The sequence below is a fragment of the Myripristis murdjan genome, chromosome 3 (assembly GCF_902150065.1).
Source record: "Myripristis murdjan chromosome 3, fMyrMur1.1, whole genome shotgun sequence".
Classification (NCBI taxonomy): domain Eukaryota; kingdom Metazoa; phylum Chordata; class Actinopteri; order Holocentriformes; family Holocentridae; genus Myripristis; species Myripristis murdjan.
In genome coordinates, this window is record NC_043982.1 from 38107074 (window position 1) to 38127173 (window position 20100).

Here is a 20100-nt window from a genome sequence, read left to right on the forward strand (position 1 = left end):
CTACCTACATTTTCCTGCTGATTGTCTAAACTTTCATCTTAGTGAAGGATTTCAAGTGCTGTCTACGCCACTGACTATTAGTTGCGCGACATTTGGCAGTGTTTCCATTTAAATCAATAGGTGAAACGCAAATGCCTGGAGGGCTTCGCATTCCTGTTACTAAATCCTCTCTTCTCATTCCTTGAAGAGTACAAGAGGTCACGCCACGAGATCAAGAAGAAATCATCTGACACCATGAAGCTGCAGAAGAAGGCTCGCAAAGGTACACTCGCCCTTCTCACACTCCCTGTACTTTCTAACGTCCAATCACAGGCGTTTGTCACATTTGACAGATTAGGCACAAGGTCACATTTCAAAGGCCAAAGTGTCTCCTGTGAGGCCAAACAGACATTATTAGCTCTAGCGGTGATCAATGGCGTTTCTGTGCAGATCATGTGCAGAATAGATTAGTTTTATCGATCAATATGCACAGTACAGCGGTTGGATATCAGTTTTGTGAGAGCAGTGATACAGATCAATGTCCATGCATGTGTTAGAGCATCGTCGCAGTTAAAGTAAAGTGACGATGCTCAAAGCAGGGTTTGGGGACACCCGGGGGTCCTTGTGGTCGTTCCAGGGTGTCTGCAGCAAAACGAGGAAAGAGTTTTTCATGGTAATTAAAGCCACTCAAAATGATCCCGGGTAGAGGGAGTATGAATTCATAAAGTGTGTCACTGTCTCTCATTCTGACTCTCCAGTAAATCCCTTTTTAAACCTGATTTCTTTTTTAAATCTCTCTTGTTACATATTTATATACCTGTCCTCATTATATTATTATAATGTTCTCTTACTATCCTTTTGTTTTTATTTATTTAGTTAGTTATTTATTGGTCTAGCCATGTGTTTTTGATAGTCTGTAAAGAACTTTATAACTCATGTATTATTATTGTTAGGGCTGTCCTGAAGGTTTCTGGGCTTTGAAGTTACAGATTGAAATATCCTTCAATATTTGCAGCTTCTGCAGCAGTGCAAAGTTTCAAATTTACTACTTACTAATACTCCTGGTGTAATTCCCGGAGGGGTAATAATTATTTATGAGAAAAAAAAACACACACATTTGTTTGACAGTAGCTTTGAAGTTCAGAAGCTTTGAAGCATATGAGTCAGCCTTAATTATTAAATAATAACATACAATATGATCATTATTATATAAAAAAAAGTGACTGATCATAGTTTTCTCTCCAACCACTATTGTCTCCATGTAAAGTATACACAGTCTTATAAATCAATGCCAATCAATACCAATAGCATCAATTGTCCTGTTACTTGGGCATGATTTTATTAAATTGGAATCCATGGAGTCTATTTTTATCTATTTTGGGTTCATGGCATGAAAATTATTCAGATCCCCTGAAGTGGAGGAATGAAAGGGCATTTTAAACCAAAACAGAGGTCACAGACATACAAATGCATTTCTGCCACACAGGTAACACACACCAACACCTGGAAGTGAATCTTTCCACTCAGGCCAGTAGATCTGTACACGTCTGTCTCCATCTAGTGGTGATCAGCGGTACCGCAGGTCTGCTCCGATTCGTCCTGAAACACTTCACTCAGTGATGTAGCAGCCAATAATTAGGGCTTTCTTTCTGAAGCAGTTTCCACTCAGTTGCCAGGCAGATTAACAAATTGGACACAAGGAAATCAGATTTGCTTGCTTTTAACCATAAAGCAGAATACTGAAAAAAAAAATCCGCAATGCTTTACAGTGAGGGGAAGTGGAGGCCGGTTCATGGCCTGAATCTGAATGTCATTTGATGGCATTAGCATTTACAAGGGTGACAGAGCGATTTTTTAACATGTTTTAAAAAGCCCTTACAGTGAACTGTTTGTGACTGAGCTGCTCGGGTTCAGCCAGAAGTGAAAACAGACCGGAGACACACACACACACACAGAGCTAAACCAAACATTCTCCGCAGCCACAGACTCGTTTTTCCTGCGGAGCCGAGCCAGCTCTGTCACATTCGGTAACACTGACATGAAACGGCAGTGTCCCTGTGAAATGGCCGGCTGTTGTGTTTGCAAGTGTTTGGCAGTCCTGTTAATACTGATGCTTGGTGATGTTTGTATTGCCGGTTTTTGGTTCAGTTTTGGTTGCAGCAGTGTTATTTTGCTCTAACTTGCGGCACTGTGGCTGTCTTGTGATGGCTTCCTTGTACTAACCTTAACAATGAGTTCTGCTATTTCTGCTCTCTCTCTCTCTCTCTCTCTTTCTCTCTCTCTCTCTCTCTCTCCCTCTCTCTCTCTCTCTGTCTCTCCCTCCCCTCCCTATGGTTTTTGTCCCCTGCTATAGAGATTCAGGGTAAGTATCAGCCTGTTGCTCCCTGCTGCTGCTTACTAACCTTCTCTCTTACTTTCTCCACCCATTAATCCTGCCTCAAACACCGCCATCCAACCATCCCAACCTTTTCCAAGTATCACAGCGCCTTGTAGGGAGGTAGTGGCGGATGACCGCCCCCCTAAAATCAGTTTTTTTCAGCTTCATTCAGTTTTTCATTGCTTGTTAGCCTGACATAACTCTGTCTCTTAGGCCACTGGTCATGGTATTCTTGGAAAACCATGTAGATTTTACGCAGAAAAAGTCAGGCAATTTGAGTATTACTGTGGGGACATCAGGGAATATCAGATGTTTTTCCAAAAGGGTCATATTAAAGAAGTACCGCCAAATTAAAAAACCTGGAAAACAACAGTAACAAGACTCAGCCATTAAAAACATGGAATAAGCTGGATTGCTGAGTCTACATGTTTTTTCTATTGTTGGATCGACTCAGAATCCGAATCAGAAATACTTCATTGATCCCAGAGGGGAAACTGGGTGAAGTTGTAGATATTCACTTATTACATGTTTCTCTCAGCTGAATCATAACAGTCCTCACTTCAGTCGATGATGATGCTGACAGTCTGTGAAAGTTGACTTCAGGATCACAAGGGGAACCCTGCGACACACATCACAGTCATACTGTTAAAAATTATGTAAGCTATACTCTGCAAGGATGTCACCTCTTAAAGAAAAAACAGCAAAATGAGCATATTTTTGAGAACGTAGATCCCACTGTAGATCATAGTTCGTACACCTTCTCGTGAAGGCCTATCATTATAAAGTATCTACAGTTTGACCAGTGAACTGGTAAATTTCCTTTAACAAAAAATTGTCAGTCCATCTAAGGATTAACAAAGGATCTTAGCGTTAGCTGTAATAATTAATAGAGGCTTTGTATACGTTCCTCTGCTGAAAAAAAAAAGCCCAAAACAAACAGATACAGCGAGGTCTAATGAAAGATGCAGCGATTTCAGTTTGGATAAAACTGCTTTGTCTCCTGGAGACAGATCAGACCGGGGCTTCTCTAGTTGGTTTAGCCGTAGACGTTGCAGTCGTGTTGCATGATGTAACTGAGTTCACTTCCTCCCTCACTCCTGCATGACTCCTGTAGCTGCTGGCTCGCAGTCACACCGCAGGCCTTTTCTGCTCTCCTCCTCTTCCTTTCCTTCATTCTCTCTCTGTTCCTGTTTCTCTGCTGCCTGGGTTTTGCATGTTTTAACACTACAAAGAGCTCTCTAGTGTCTCCCTTTCAAATTCGTTGCATTTTCATGATTCTCCTAACTGTTACAGTTGATAGGACTCAGATCGTGTACCGTGCATATGCATTTACTGTACGTCCTGTACCGCCTGTCATTACATGATTACTGTTCATTATTTAAAGTGAGTTCTGCATTTGGACAGCAGCACATTGTGCTTTGACTCTGTACTGCCATTACTTTGCGTGTGGAATGAGAGTTAAATAAAAATTAAATAAAAAATTTATGTGAGCATTTTTCAGCTACATTAAACAATGAATTAAACACGTTGGTCCCTAATAATTGAATTTAACAATTGAAACATTCACATCAAATTTAATTTTTAGAATTACAAAAAAAATGAAGCAGAAAAAGAATAAGAGCAGAATAAAGCTGTTTATGTGTCTCCCCAGGCTCCATTGATTCAAAGCTGGGTTGATATCACAGGCTTTTTGGTTTAACGGTAACAATATCAGTTACCACTGACAACAGACCTGCTTGTATCAATTAAATGTTTGGAACAAAGGAAAGTAATGACTGGTTAGATATCATTATTTTCCCAGTGTGATAAAATAATTAGCACAACTGGTTATGATTAATATCCTAGTGATCATGGCAAGGCATTAGGTAGCTCAAGTGACTAAATATTTTTTTCTGGTGATTTTTGTGTGATCTTTGCGCTCTGTGATCAGTGTTAAATTTGGACAGACTTAGGCTCACACATGGTCAGGGCCACACGTTGAAGCCACACCTGCTCACTAAGTCTCACATAACAGCATCGGCCAAATGCCTAAAATGTGACTTGTCGACGCGCCGCCAACTGACACCGTAGTTTTGGAAACTGTTTATACGACATGAGTGATAGTGCCTCACTTTAAAGCTGGCTGTCTGCCCTTTAATTCTCCTGCGCCATTTCATGTGCAAATGAAAACAGCTACAGAGCCAAAACATCAAACACAGTCTCGCTGTCCAAAGAGCTCGCTGTGTCTCCTTCACTCTGTTTGCCAGTGGTTTGATGGAGCGGTAGAGTGCGGGAGGAGGTCGGGCTCATCCCATCAAGCCCTGACACACTAAATCATGTTCATTTTTGGTTTTCTTTCTCTGTTAACACACACACACACACACACACACACACTTCTATCTCCCTGCTTTCCCTTTTTTGTCATCATTCTCACCCCTTGTCGTCTCTCTGATGTTCTTTCCTCCCTCCCGTTCACCTCCCGTCTCCTCTCCTACCGCTCCCCCTTCCCTCCCCCCTCCTGACCCCAGGGCGAGGGGACCTGCAGCCCCAGCTGGACAGCGCCATGCAGGATGTGACGGACATGTGCCTGCTGATGGAGGAGATGGAGAAGCAGGCGGTGCGCCGGGCGCTGGTGGAGGAGAGAGGCCGCTTCTGCACCTTCATCGGCTTCCTGCAGCCCGTCGTGGTGAGGAGGCGGGAGGGAGGGAGGAGGGGAAGATGGAAGAGGGGAGGCATGTTTTCGGGTTGTTGTGAACGTGATATCTCAGGAACAGCTTGAGGGAATTTCTTCAAATTTGGCACAAACGTCTGCTTGGACCTGAGGATGAAGTGATTCGATTTTGGAGGTCAAAGGTCAAGCTCACGTCTGTCCTATGCTCACAATATCTCGAGAACAGCTGATACAGAGTTTCACACAAATGTCAAATAAGATAAAATGATGAAATCATGACATTTTACTTTCAACACTTTTCTGGCCATAATTCTACTCCATAACTTAAGCATTAAAAATAGCCTCTACGTGAAGACAGCAATGACTTACAGCAGACAGTAAATTTTTCACTGGAATCATTCAATCATTTAATCATTCATTCAGAACACTGATAACTTTCATTTCTCGAAAAAAAAATACACTTAATACCTTTTATTAAATTCCCTAGTCTTCACTACAAGTATTATATGAGTCTGGACTGACATGGATGTAAACTGCGACTTGCCAGCTTTGTGGAGGCATACAAACGTGAGGCGGTAATTCTAGTTTCACATATTTTAAAGGAACGCTACCTGATCACCATGCAAGTCAGACTGAGATTCAGTTTCATTCTTTAATTTCCTCTATAGATGAAATTTGCTTTCACAGTCTGCACACACTCAAAAGAAGGGCATGAGCAAACAAGAACGCCACAAAAACACAAGTCTGTTACAGTGTGCCCAGTGATAGCTGAGGGCACAAAAACCCCCCAAAGTGTTTTTTTTTTTTTTTTTTTTTTTGCGAGAGGTTGTCTGTATCTGCGAGCAGAGGGGAGGAGGGTGCGGTCTGGGTGGAGGGCTGGCAGGGGTCGTGTGCCGTGGTCAGTGCTCAGCGAGTGGTGCCAGTGTCAGTGAGGCCTGGCAGGTCGGGAGTCGGGGGACCAATTATTTTAGAAAATATGTTAGTGGTTTTCAGGAGCTTGTTCCTATTGGTGAGGGTGAGTCCTTGCTTCACATTCACAAACAGAACTGTAGTTTCTCACCTAGCTCACAATGCACATGCACTGTAGAAGTTTTAATCTCTTCACATAAGTAAAAGAAAGAAGAAAAAAACAGACACACAGACAGAAAGTCTCCTCATAAAGGGCGGTACGTAGGCCTAAAGGTATGAACGGTGAATCAATGCAAGGCCTGAACTCTGAGTTATGTTAAAAGTGTTTTCATTTTTTTCACTATTCATGAAAGTAAAAGCCTTACAATACATTGTGCAGTATTATTCTTTGAGTTTGACTAGGAAGAGTCTCTTTTGACTAGTAGGAGTTTTTTTTTTTTTTTTTTTACTTATATAAGTGTCCTCCTCTTCAGCTCTGTCATTCTCATTGGTGGGTTCGTCATTACAAATGCATGCTGCGCTGCAAAGCTTTCTCCAAACCCACAAAACTTTAAAATTCTAGTGAAGATCTCAAGGTTTCCAAAGATGCCAAACATTTCCTGTTGAATCTCAGGGAAATGAGCATAAAATGATGAACAAGACATCGAGATGCTTTCTACTGGATGTAACGGTGCGGGCGTAAAACAATCTTGAGCATCTTGGCTTTGAGTATTTCACTCAGTATAAGTGTGATGAGACTTCAGAGAAGCTTTACAACCAGCAGATACCGAATATGTATGTCATTTAAGGGAAAATCAGAGCTGAGGTTTTTAGGTTTTATCGAATGGGATTTTTTTCATCAACATTTTTGCAGAAGTAAAAAATTATGAATTGCATAGAAGAACACAACATAAAGCAGTACAATTAATAATCATAAAAACATTACATTGATAAAATGGAGATTAAGAAAAGGCCAGATTTATGAAACTGTTTTGAAAAGACATTTAAAAAACAATACTTACAATACAATGAACTTATAATACCTTATAATGCATCATGAAAAACCCTTTGCTGTGTTTTGATACACGTTATAGTGAGGTGAGGAAATGAAAAGACATTTTTCTGTCTTCTCGTTTATCAGAACGGAGAGATCGCCATGCTGGGAGAGATCACACACCTCCAGGCTATCATCGATGACCTCACTGTGCTGACCACCGACCCACACAAACTGCCCCCCGCCAGCGAACAGGTAACACACACACACACACACACACACAGTCAAACATGCACATAAACACAACATGCACAGGAGTTAGTGTGAACAAATGTCCTCTCTTGCTCTGTCTCGGGTCGTGTTTCCACTTGTCACTAACATGCGTCCTGTGTGATCCCATCACAAGTGGACAGCTTTAAGTACGTCCGTCCACACCTGGCAGTAGAAAGTGTCCCAACATGCGTGTCGAGTGACAACTAGTGAATGGATCTTACTTTCCCAAGCTATATTCAAATAAACTTATACATGATCTCTGTTGTTGTTTATAACTGGCGGGAGGCAGACCCAAATACAGGACCAGAGGCAGGTTGCAGTGAAAGATGCGTGTAGTTATTAGCAAAATAACTTGATATTCAAAAGGGAAACGAGACACACCTGGGGAAGGGGCTGGAACACAAGATTGGAGAAAAAGGAGCGAAACACTGGGAGGGAACAGCACGATCAAGGTTAATGAGTCTAACTCAGGGCAGGTGTGGGAAGCTGGGCAGGGTAAACAAAACTGACAAAGAGGGCACAGGAAACCAAGACCCCAAAAAACACAGAGAAACAGAAAGCAAACAGTTCCCAACAACAAGTCCAAAAACACTCAGGTCCATAAACAGAACCATAACACTTTCTGTGTCTAGTCTGCCAGAAATTAAAAGCCTTCTTTTTCTTGTACAGTTGTCCCTCGCTATAACGCGGTTCACCTTTCGCGGCCTCGCAGTTTTGTGTATTTTTTTAGTGCAATGTTGCATGCTTTTTTTTTTCTTTCTTTTTTTTTTTTTTTTTTTTTACAGCACATTGTGTTCTCCGTCCTGATTGGCTAAGGGACTGTAGACCATTGTCAATCAATCTCCTCCGTGCCGTGTCTCCTGTGCAGTACAGAATGCGTTCATTCTATAATACTGGACTTATTTTTCTACGAAGGTTTGAACTTTGAGAGTTTAAACAAGAGAGAAAAGTGAGAAAATGTTAATGCCTGTCTGAGAAAAGTGTATAAAGTGTGTAGTGAGGGGTTTTACAGCCTTAAAACATCTATAATAATTGTAAAAAATAAAGCTGACTACTTCGCGGATTTCGCCTTTTGTGGGTTATAATTAGAACGTAACTCCCGCGATAAACTAGGGACCACTGTATTGCACATTAATATGACGCTGTTGGTGCACGAATGAGTATGTACTTCTGCTTACATAGAGGACGTCAGCTGAGTAGGCAGGGCTTCATTGTGGCCCAGGACACGTTTGTGTACATTGGTGCATTCACGCCTGTGGAGCTGTCCACTTGTGATCGGATCACCCAGTGATGCCAGGTATGAACAGAAACTCTCTCTCTCTCTCTTTCAGGTCATTAAGGATCTGAAGGGTTCAGATTACAGTTGGTCCTATCAGACTCCTCCTTCATCCCCAAGCAGCTCTGGCTCGCGCAAGAGCAGCATGTGCAGGTACATACACACACACACACACACACACACACACACACACACACACACACACACACACACACACTTAGAAATGCATTCAAATGCATGCATGTTCCCATACATGCATGTGCACACCTATACATGCACAAGCCCACACACAGTTCAGTTGCTAATACCATAAGCTCCAGTATCTACACACATTCATGCACAAATGCAAACATACACTCTCTCTCTCTCTCTCTCTCTCCCTCTCCCTCTCTCTCTCTCTCTCTCTCACATACGCACACACACTCACGCACACACAAATACCATAGCCAATCACGCCATACTTGGCCAGTGATGCAGGTTCTTTGATATTATGTCTGAATATGTGAAAGAGGAGCCTCCCTGAAGTCTGTGTGTCTGTAAACGTTTCACTCTGCCAGTCCTTCTGTGTGTCTGTCAGTCCATTCTGTGTCTGTTGTCTGCTTATCGTCAGTTTAATGTGATCTCAAAGCCTTCAGACAGGGAAACATAGAAATCTGGATTTTATTTATGAGGACTTGCTTGTAGCTGCACAGCGAGGTCTGACCATTAAATGCGATGCTGTCCAGTCATTTTGGTTCATGTCAAAAATGATGAATAAGATTCTGTTTGATTTTTAACACACTACCACTGATAGCCCTTACAATAACTTGGACCGAGTCTTATGCAGTATTTCGATCAGATCCCACACAAGAATGCATAAAAATTGCGAATTTTTGTGAATGGTATGAAAGAGGTTTCTCAACCTGGCCAAGAATAAGATCCTGCAGGAAAACATGGAATGCTGTAATTTTTTGGATTTGTTTTGGCCTGAAATACTGATATTTAAAACTGCAGAATGTTGGCCATCCAAAACATCAGCTACCAAAGGTAATGCAAAACCACCACCGTGTTTAATCATGAACTTGAACAACAGTCAAATTCACAATCCTTATATAATGAGATGAGTACTATTTGAAGCCTAAAAAATGTTGTTTTTTTTATGCTTCCTTGTCTAAAACTTGACTTATGAACTTGTGCGTGAGTGTGTGAGTGTGTGGACGTGTCTCCATCCGAATTTGCATGTAGCATGAGATGTACTCCAGGCAAAATCCCCAAAGCATGTTAGCTCACAGCACTTTGCCTGCACAGTTTTAAGTGAGTGTGTGTGTGTGTGTACTTTGGATCTTCATAAGCTTACACTGTCTCTATCTGTCTGCCCCATCCCCCTTTTCTCTCCCCCGTTACACCAACCATCACTCTGTACCCAAATCCAACACCCACTGTTTCTCCACCTTCTCCTCGTATCTGCTGCATGCGCAACCTCCTTCTTTTTCTATGTTGTTTGTGCCGATCCATTCAATCGATTTGCCCTCTTTCTCCCTTGCGGGGTGTTTTGCTCTTTGTTTTCCTTTTTTGTTTTCCTTTCTCTCTCTGGGTTTCTTTCTCTCTCTCTTGATTGGAATACTGGCTTTGTTTTCTGCCTCTCTGCTGTTTAACCCTGACCGGCGTCTGACCCTAAACGCATCGTCACATCATGGGCTTCTGCTAACCAATCATCGCCATGGACGCTGTCTTGCAAAAACCACTCCTGACCTCTGAACTCATCACATGCACCGATCCCTGAACAATCGCGAAATCCTCCTGCAAACTAACCCCAATCCAATCGCCAACTTTCATTCATCTGTTGCGCCTCTTTTCCACCAATAATAACATCTGATCAACTAAACCCAACTGTCACTTTCATGCATACCTAAAATCACGCTGTGTCTCTGAACACCATCCTTACTCAACATTTGCAACCATCGTCTCATCCTCTAATCAATCCTTGCCCATCCTTCCTCCCCTCCATCACTGCATCCTCCTCCTCCTCCTCCTCCTCCTCCCCTCAGCAGTGTGAACAGCGCCCACAGTAGCGCCTCCCGCTCCTCAGGGGGAGGTGGTATTGGCTCGGGTGGTGGTGGCGGCGGTAGTGGTGGTGGTGGTGGAGGCTCCCAGCCCCACTCACCGACCACCTCCTCCTCCTCCTCCTCCTCCTCCTATCGCTACCGCAGCAGCATGGCCCACCAGCCTCCGCCACCAGGGGGCGTGGCAGCGCACCGCCTCAGCAGCGTCTCCTCCCACGACTCGGGCTTCGTCTCCCAGGACGCCAACGTCTACTCCAAGCCGCCCTCGCCCATGCCCTCTGACATCACCAGCCAGGTGCCAATGATTTTCACACACACACACACACACACACATACAAACACATACAATACAATAGGATACATGAGTCATGATGCGGTCTGTTATTGCAATGTGTTGTGATACACTGTGGTAGACTAATAAGATATACAACATTTTATATGATATATCGGCTTAAAAACTGACCCAAAACATTCTTATTTATTGAAGCAGCACTAACAGAATGCACGGTGCACTAAAATGTAAAATGTGCCTCAATGGTGTGTTTTGATACAGGAGGCAACAGGATCAATACTCTCTTTCAAAAACTTACATGACAGAATCAATTTCTATACGCAGCTATAGCATGCACATAATGGCGCAAGTCTGTGCGTTCTCTGCTGCAAAAAAAAAAAAAAAAAATCAATCACACTTCAAGCTTTTTGAAATTAAAGGCCTTTCAAATAGAAATAAATCAACTTGTCCGTGAACTCTTTTATAGCTTTTACCAACATACGGTTCAGGGATGCACAGAATACAACTCAGAAATCAGGTGGTTAAGTAAACAGGATGAGAAAATAGCATTGAAATAAGCGTGTTTACTTTTTTTGTTGAGTAAAAACTCCACTTGTGGAATAAATTAAAAAATAGCTTATAGCAGAAAAATACTGCCATGCGGGGCTTTTCTTTGTTGCTTTCATTTGACCAGCCTCCTTTCCGTGTCTGTCTGGGTAGACGTCCAATCCACATCTATTACTGTTAAGAGAAGGTATACAAATGAGAAAGAAAGTACAAGCTTTTTAAAAAAGCATTTTGAACTGTTTAGCAGTCCATATCCTGCAAATACTATATTGTTCACTCAAAATCAGGAATTTTTCCTAAATTGCTTAAAACTGTTGTTCTTAAACCCCTTACAACAAAAACAACGACAATAACAATAATAATTCCAAATGACTGCAGACTGATTTCTAGTGTGGCTTCTATAGGAAATATTATTGAAAAAGTTTATTTTAATCGGCTCAGTTATGTCTTAAATATAAAATGGCTGTTTTAACAGCCATCAATGTGGCTTCCAAATGTATCACAGGACTGAAACTGATTTTTACTAAAGGTCCTCAATGACATTCATCTAAATACAGATTAAAGAACACATCAGTTTTTGTACAACTGGATCTCACTCATTTGATACAGTTGATCACGACATACTCATAAACCAATAAGAAAACCGGGTGGGGCCATCTGGAACGGTCCTGAACAGGTTCAAGTCATATCAGACAGTAGGGACTACTTCTAACAATGACAAGCTAAGGGGTAGGCTCTATAAAAAGTGTGCTGTTGTTGCTTGGACTATTCCATTCCCATTTATTAACTGATTAACTGATTAGCTGTGCAATTTGACTCCTCAGAATCCAGCTTTCAGAATATCCCAATTCATTTTCTTAGGATCCAGAACCAATGCAAATGACTCGATTCGGCAAGACTTAGCTCTGGTGCATCCCTAATGTAGTTAATTTAAGACGTTATGTGGTTTGACCTTTTGTCAGGACCGATTTTAATCTGTTTATTGAAACATTATTGTTTCTAATAAAGTTTGTTTAAAGCAAGGAGATGGTGAGTGTGAGCAAACTATCTTCGTCAGCCATTTGCAACATTTCTCCTGTGTACCTGTCCACAAGAACATATTGGTGCACACAAGCCTTTCTAAGCTTTGAAACAAGTGAAAAATTCAGCCAGTGACGAGGGATAACTCCTCCTTGTTTCCAGTGCAGTTGTGTAATTTTTCAACAATACATCTTAGTGTTTCTGTATTTCTGCTGCAGAAATCATCCAGTTCAGCATCTTCAGAGGCTTCAGAGACGTGCCAGTCAGTCAGCGAGTGCAGCTCACCCACCACTGTAAGTACGCTTAGAAACTGGATTACTGGATTATTAAAAGCAATGACTGTAATTTATGAGCCAACATAAAAGAAATAGGACAATTTATTGAGTTTCTGGCTTTTGCCATCAGAGCTATACAATACTGGATAATAGCGATCAATAAAACATATCAAAAAAGTTATATTGTGGAATTGTTACATATTGAATCAAAAGTTATATTTAATCAGGCTTAAATGAGCTTGGACTGATTCTCTTTAGTGACATTTTTAACGGCTTTAGGCGGTTTGACGTGATGAAGGTCCCAAATGACAGACAGAGGTGGCTGTTTGAAATTGAAGAGCTTCATACCCAGAGATCAATTGGTCTGAAATGTTTTATACCAAAGTAAACCAGCTTTCACTGGACGGAGCTGCTCACTGCTGGGGAGTTTGAAGTTTTGCTTCCTCTGTGTCCGTACGTGACGTTAATATTTCATTTCAGCAAATAGCATTTCAGTGAATGGTGACAGGGTACTCATCTCTGCTGCGGCCCCACTTTGTGATTTAAGCTGAGACAACAGGTGGATTTCTACATAAAAATCACACATAGTGGTCACGGTGTCATGGGTTTGGATCCGGCCCTGGGCGTTTGTCACATGTCTCAGCCTGTCCTGTCTCTCCTAACGGTTAAAACATCCCAGAGAGTGCAAAAATGCAAAACCAAAAAAAAAAAATAAAAAAAATAAAATCTTGAAAAAAACAAAACAAAAGCCTATTGCAGTCTCAGGGAAGCCCAACAGCTGCTGCGTTCGGGTGCTCCTCGTAAGTTCCTTTTTTCTGATTTTGGCAAATAAACACAACTTGACATGCATTCACATGCTTTTGGAAGTTAATAACACAATGGACCCTCTAACATAGGTGTTTTATATATCAAGCATGATAGAGACACTTCTCGCTGCTGATGAAAGAGCACCTCCAGCATGCAGCTGACATTATGATTTATCCATCAGCCAAAAGTGATCGTAGCCATCGCTTTTTTCAACAGGTTGTTCACTCGGCCTCCATAATGTCACATCTCAGCAACTGGGATAATTTAAAAATAATCCCCATTTTCTTAATTGTTTTGGCCACCATGTTGAGTGAATTCACCAACATGGATATCTCCCACTGCACTTGAAGGCAACATATGGATGGACACCAGTCCCATTCACAGGAGTAGCAGTTGGCTGAAACTGCCAAAACACCATCAAGTAAAGGCATGTAAACCCCATGTGGAATATACTAGAAGAGTAGTTGATTAACAAACAAACAAACAAACAAAACCCTATAATTAAATACATAAAATAAACTGTGCTTGAATTTCAAACACAATCTAGAGGCCGTTTTGCCACTTTCCATGATCATCAACATAATTATTGAATGTAGGCTCTTCCATTGACATAGCCTGTAGTCTAATTACATTTAGTTTCCATGTTTCCATGTGTAGACGCCATAAACAAAATGTTGTCGTGACATTAACTTGTAGTGGAGCTGAAGCCTTTTCTACTCCTCAGCTGCTGATGTCTCACTGTTTCTGATCTGAGCTCTCCTCTGTTTCTCACTGTTTACTGTATGGATGTGTGTGTGTGTGCGTGTGTGTGCGTGTGTGTGTGTGCGTGTACATGCACCAGCTTAAATGCATGTGTGTCAGGCCCAGTGGTCTCTCACCACCCCAGCTGCCTCTCTGCTCTCTCTCTCTCTCTCTCTCTCTGATGATGTGACTATGTCTCTCGTCCCGCAGTTTGGCTCGTCCTTCGCTACCTTCCGCCCTGCTCTCTCTCACTCTGGCTCCACCAGGCCTCTCTCTGTCATTCTGCCTGCTCCTGCGTCCCCACCCTATAACCGCCCCCCCGGATCCAGCTCCTCCTCTCCCACATCAAAGGTTCCTATCTGGAAGGTTTGTTCTCCATTCGCTCCCATTTCTTCTGTTGCACTTTTTTTTTTTTCTTCAGGATTAACGCTTATTAACAGGTTTTTTTTCTCCTTTTAATTTTCATCATCTGATTTAACTCATTCATGACCACATTGCTTCGCTTCCCTGAAGCGGCCATGCCCACTCACTGTGTGTGCATGTATTCCTCATTGGTCTCACTCGCTGGTTTTACAATCTACCGCCTGGGGATTGACTAAAACTGAGCCGGCTGTGGAGAGCTGACCAATCCAATATTCAAAACAAAAACACAAAGGCCCAAATGGTAAACTCCCCCACCCACATACACTCCCACACACACCCACACACACACACACATGCACACACACACTCCCAAACACCACAAAGGCCCCTCGCTGTGCACTCAGATGAAGGGCCTCAAACTGCTGGAGGGTGGACAAGTCTCTCGCTCGTGCTAATCCTGCTCGCTACTTCCTGGTTATATTAACCCAGCCCACCTCTTCAGGATTGGTCCAAGGCAGGTCAGTATGAGCAGCCAGTGGCCGGAGCGGCGGTGCAGAGGAGGAAGGAGCCCCTGGACAGGCTGAGGGAGAGCGAGGCCTCGCCAGGCTCCCAGGGTTACGCCGGAGCAGCGCACCCAGACGACGGGCAGAGACACAGGATGACCCCGGCAACCATCGCTGCCAAGGTAACGCAGGGTGGTGAGATGGGATGTGCAGCAGGATTCAGGGAAAACAGGGAAATGCTAAAACTAGTTTGGCATATGTTTGTGTGTTTCCAGCACAGTGTCTTTGTACACTGTATATACACTCTATCTATATCTATCCATCTCTCTATCTATATCTGTCTATGTATATCTAATGTGCATTGTCCTGACTTCTAAATAAATAAATACAATAAATACAGTGAATACAAGGAATACAAGGACGTTTATTCGTCATTATACAACAGGTTGTATAACGAAATTAAAATGTGGTTCTCTCTTAATTGATTCATTAAACATGGCATTGCTCACATCATCAGCACATTTGTGTAGTCTACAGTAAATAAATAAATAAATAAATCTATCCATCTATATATCTATATATCTATATCTATAGACACACACACACACACATACATGTATATACATATACATGTATGTGTGTACGTATATTTATCTATATCTATATTTATATATACATAGTCGGTTTTGTGACAATCAGCAGACTGCCTCCTCATTATCACAGTAATTTTGATAAAGAAAAGGCTCAACCATTCCTAAAAATGAATCTGTTAAACTGTACAGACTGATCTCATGACATGTATATTGTTTCAAAATGTGTAATTGATAATAGTTTGCAGAATATATTTAAATTTATTCCTGCTGTACATGAACTGGAAGCCACACAGTGAATTGGAAAAGCACAGCCAAACCCAGTTTTTCAAATTTGCATATTTTTCTTGTGATTCCCCCCCCCCCCCCCTCCTCCTTTCCCTAAGTACAGAGATGAAACAACAAGAACAGCTGAACAAACCTACTGCATATGGCTACATCTGTTTTTCTAGATGTGTCGACATGCAGTTGTCTTCATTATTGTGGTTAGAGGGCAAAAAAAACGGGCGAAATTAAACTTTTGTCACCTGGTTATCTCTGTAGGTGAGGTAGGCAGCATTTAAACTGTCAGCCACCAGGTTTTTGTCTCGTGGAAGTGCTTTATGCTGGTTTCAGTTCAAAAGAAGCAAACAAGGACAGCACCTCGTTGTTGTTCACATGGGCACCTTGTTGCCATGCCCACATCCAAATGATTAGTAATTTGACATCATCTGCAAACAAACTTAATTTTATTAAGTGTGCTGTATCGTAAGGGTGGCTGCAGCTGCTGTTTTTCTTAGTCTGTTGACTGTGGAGTCACTGCAGCGTTTCCACTTATTTTGACTCTCTTCCATTATTCCATTATTCATGAGGCCAGGTGAGATAAACTGGAGCCTACAAAAACAAATCCCACATGTTTCACTTGTAATCACTACTAGTAGTTTGACATGAATGTTTTTTTATTCTCCAGTGAGCCGATCATATTTATGGTGAATCCAGTATGACATGAATGCAGCGTTTGTGTGTGTGTGTCCTCAGCACGGTGAGGAGGTTTCCCCAGCAGCCAGCGACCTGGCCATGGTCCTGACCAGAGGACTGAGCATGGAGCAGCAGAAAAGCAGCAGGGACTCGCTGCAGTACTCCAGCGGCTACAGCACCCAGACCACCACCCCGTCCTGCTCCGAGGACACCATCCCCTCGCAAGGTACGGCTCCAGGCCCCCCTGCTGTCCTCTGCTCGGGTTCCTCAAACGTTCAGTCAGGGAAACCCAAATCTGGTGACCGTCTCTAAGCCAACAAATGTTCAAAGAGTTGGAAACTACCAGCATTTTAAGAAAGATGGATCTGTCATGTTTCTACACAAACATAAATACACATGCAAGAACTCAGCTTAGCTTCTGTCCTCTGAATTTATAATATTTTACATTGATTATAATCCCCATTTTTCTTCTAGTTTTACTTAACACTTTGATGCATGAATTATGAAAGCCTGAGTCAAGATTTTTTTCTTATATGTTTTTACTCTTCTTAGGGCATGAACACTTTTGTGAGTCTCCATACTCCTTTAAGGATGCAGGACTGGTGTTATCATGTCATGATACTAGTATTAATATGTGTTCAGCAACAAGAATTGACAGTCTCTGCATTAACCTCAATGGGGAGGGGGGCATTCTAACAGCTGATATGCAATTCCACCACAGAAACCATTGCATTTAGGAGAAAATGACTTTTAAACAGCTGTCCACTGTAGTGACCGCTATGCGCCAAAGGGTTAATTTGTTTTCATATTCACAGGTTCAGACTATGATTGCTACTCGGTGAACGGCGATGCAGAAGGCCCGGATGGACAGACAGAATTTGACAAGTCCTCCACCATTCCCCGCCACTCGAACATCGCACAGAACTACCGGCGAATGATCCAGACCAAGAGGCCGGCCAGCACAGCCGGGCTGCCCAGCGGGGTGCTGGGTCCTGGGGCTCACGCTGGAGCGGGACAGCCTGGCGGAGGTGGAGGAGGACCGGGGACGCCGGGCACTGCCACCATCCGCCGAACCCCATCCACCAAGCCAGGCGTGAGGCGTACACTGTCCAATGCGGGGCCCATCCCCATCCGCCCACCCATCGTGCCTGTCAAGACGCCCACTGTGCCCGGGGACTCGCACTCACCTGGGGCGGGTGGCGGCGGGCACGCGGGTGCTGGTTACCCAGGAGGTGTGCCTGTTCGCGTTGGGAGTGAGGAGTGCGTGTTCTTTGCAGGAGTGGAAGACTCGCAGGGAGCGCTCGATTATGTGAAGGCGTCACCCAAGCGCCTCAGCCTTCCCAACACTGCCTGGGGGTCAGGGGCGGGGCTGGAGGTCTACACCCAGCAGCACGGTGTCCATGGAGGCCACGGTGGTGGCGGATCAGAGGAGGATCAGATGATCGCAGCCAATCGACACAGCCTGGTGGAGAAAATCGGCGAGCTGGTAGCGAGTGCACACGCCCTCGGCGAGGGGCAGTTCCCGTTCCCTGCCCTCCCCGACGACCCCACCCCACCGCCGACCGGCCCCGCCGACGGTCAGACAGGGGCGGAGGGAGCGGAAGGGTCCGGTGACATGCTGACAACCATCAGGAGAGGAGTCCGCCTCCGCAAGACCGTCTCGAACGACCGCTCAGCACCGCGCATCTTGTGATTGGAGGATAAGCTGGAAAAAGCAAGTCCATGTCAGCCAATAGGGAGTGAGGTGTGGGTGTGATGCAACCCGACCGCCTAGTACATACACACAGACTTACCATGTAGAGAAATCTATAATACAACAGAAGATGAATGAAAACAAAAACAAAAAATACGTTTAAAGACGCCATTAGAGTAAATGATATATAATATAATGATAATAATAACATTAATAACGGTAACCCATGCTGATAATTAAAGTTAAATACTGAATATTGACAGGCTCCTAGCTGGCCACTATAACTCTAGCGTGTGTTGGACGCATGTTTGTCTTCTTTACACCCTCAGCCAGGGACGGAAAAGACTCGCAGGAAAGGAAAGACGGGAAACAAGAGACAAAGGAAGAGAGAAAGTCTGCTTCTGTTTGCCAATTTGACCCCTTCCCCTCCTTCCTCTCCGACTAACACGATGAAGGGCAGATGACTGAGGGAGGGGCGGACCAGGGCGGGGACGACACATGACGCGTGAGCAGCTGGATTTGAACCCGAGCTGTCACAGCAGCGACACACTGTACTCACTCTGCCCACCGAACTGAAGCTTTGGTATCAGCACGGGGAGCTAACAGGCCCGGGAGCCTCCCAGGTTCACTACGAAGTAAAAGTCTTGAAAAAACAAGATGTTGGCATTGAGCCGTGCTGGTACCCCCTTCCCCTCTCTCTCTGTCTGTCCTGTTGGTGTGTGTGTGTGTGTGTGCATTCACGTGCATGCATGTGAGCTGATGTGAAATGTGAATGTGTGCACATGTGAGCGATTGATTGACTCTGTGTGTGCGTGTGTGCGCGCGTGTGTGTGTGCGTGTTTGTGCGCACGCGAGGGGGCGGGCGGAGCTCTGCTGCAGGACAGCTGGTGACCCGACGAGGGCAGGGCTTTTTCTCCTGTGTGTTGTACGTTGTATTTTCCTGTTTTTATCGTGACGTCACATTACCTTGTTACCACTGTACGAGAAGTTACGAGAAGTAATCCAGGCGTATAGATATATTCATATATATTTTCTAGAACCAGAGAGAAAATGTTAATAAGAAATGGAGCAATAAATGTGTTTTATTTTCTTGTTTCGAAGAAGAGGATAGATGGAGGATTGTAGGTTCTCCTTTGTCACATTCAGGCAATCATCAGGAATGCTAAAGTACAACATGGACTGTGAATTCATGTTGGGTTAATGTGGCTTCTCTCTCTCTCTCTCTCTCTCTCTCTCACTCTCTCTTGCCGTCTCTCTGTGGTGGATTACAAAAAAAAAAGGTAAAAGGGGAAAAGTGAAAGCGAATTGATGGTTTGTATTCACAGCAGCCACCAGGTGTCGCTGTAGTCCTACTGAGAGAGTTAAAGCAAGAGAGACGTTTGACATGTAGACGAAGACTGCGTCCTAGAAACCAGTGAGTGTAACACAGAAGAAGAGATAAAGGCGGGAGAAAGAGGAAGTGATAAAGAACGGCGGAAACAGAGCGACGGGTCAGATGACAGGTGGGATAAGGAAGTAGAATATTAATATTTATCTGAAACAGGTTGGACGTCAGAGTCCTGCAGATTAAAAAAAATAAAATAAAAAATAAAAAAAAAGGACTCTATAAGCCATGACCTGGAGTGGATTATGAATATTGTTTGAGCTTTGTTTGATGTGGTTGAGAGGTTACACGGGTATCTGAAGGATCTGAACACATACTGCAAAAAAAAAAAAAAAAAAAAAAAAAAAAAAGTACTTTTCAGGGATACTTGAGAATATAGTTGGAGATACGTTTCAAAATACAGAGAACTGGCTCGGCATCGTGTGTTTGTACACGTAGATTCTGAAAAAA

General features: G+C 43.3%; 1 protein-coding gene across 4 annotated transcripts in view; it reads left to right on the forward strand.

The window, feature by feature from the left end:
• Positions 1 to 19566, forward strand: part of mtss1lb (MTSS I-BAR domain containing 2b) — an 89028-nt gene extending 69462 nt beyond the window's left edge. The window contains exons 6-16 of one of the 4 annotated variants that reach the window (XM_030077479.1): positions 188 to 262; positions 2333 to 2341; positions 4864 to 5021; positions 7036 to 7143; positions 8493 to 8590; positions 10465 to 10774; positions 12556 to 12630; positions 14371 to 14526; positions 15026 to 15208; positions 16634 to 16799; positions 17389 to 19566. In XM_030077479.1, the coding sequence (XP_029933339.1) occupies positions 188 to 262; positions 2333 to 2341; positions 4864 to 5021; positions 7036 to 7143; positions 8493 to 8590; positions 10465 to 10774; positions 12556 to 12630; positions 14371 to 14526; positions 15026 to 15208; positions 16634 to 16799; positions 17389 to 18266 (2216 nt within the window). In that variant the 3' untranslated portion in view covers positions 18267 to 19566. The remainder of the gene's footprint in view (positions 1 to 187; positions 263 to 2332; positions 2342 to 4863; positions 5022 to 7035; positions 7144 to 8492; positions 8591 to 10464; positions 10775 to 12555; positions 12631 to 14370; positions 14527 to 15025; positions 15209 to 16633; positions 16800 to 17388) is intronic. The other 3 variants (XM_030077496.1, XM_030077486.1, XM_030077506.1) reach the window with 3 other exon arrangements.
• Positions 19567 to 20100: the final 534 nt, after the last annotated feature.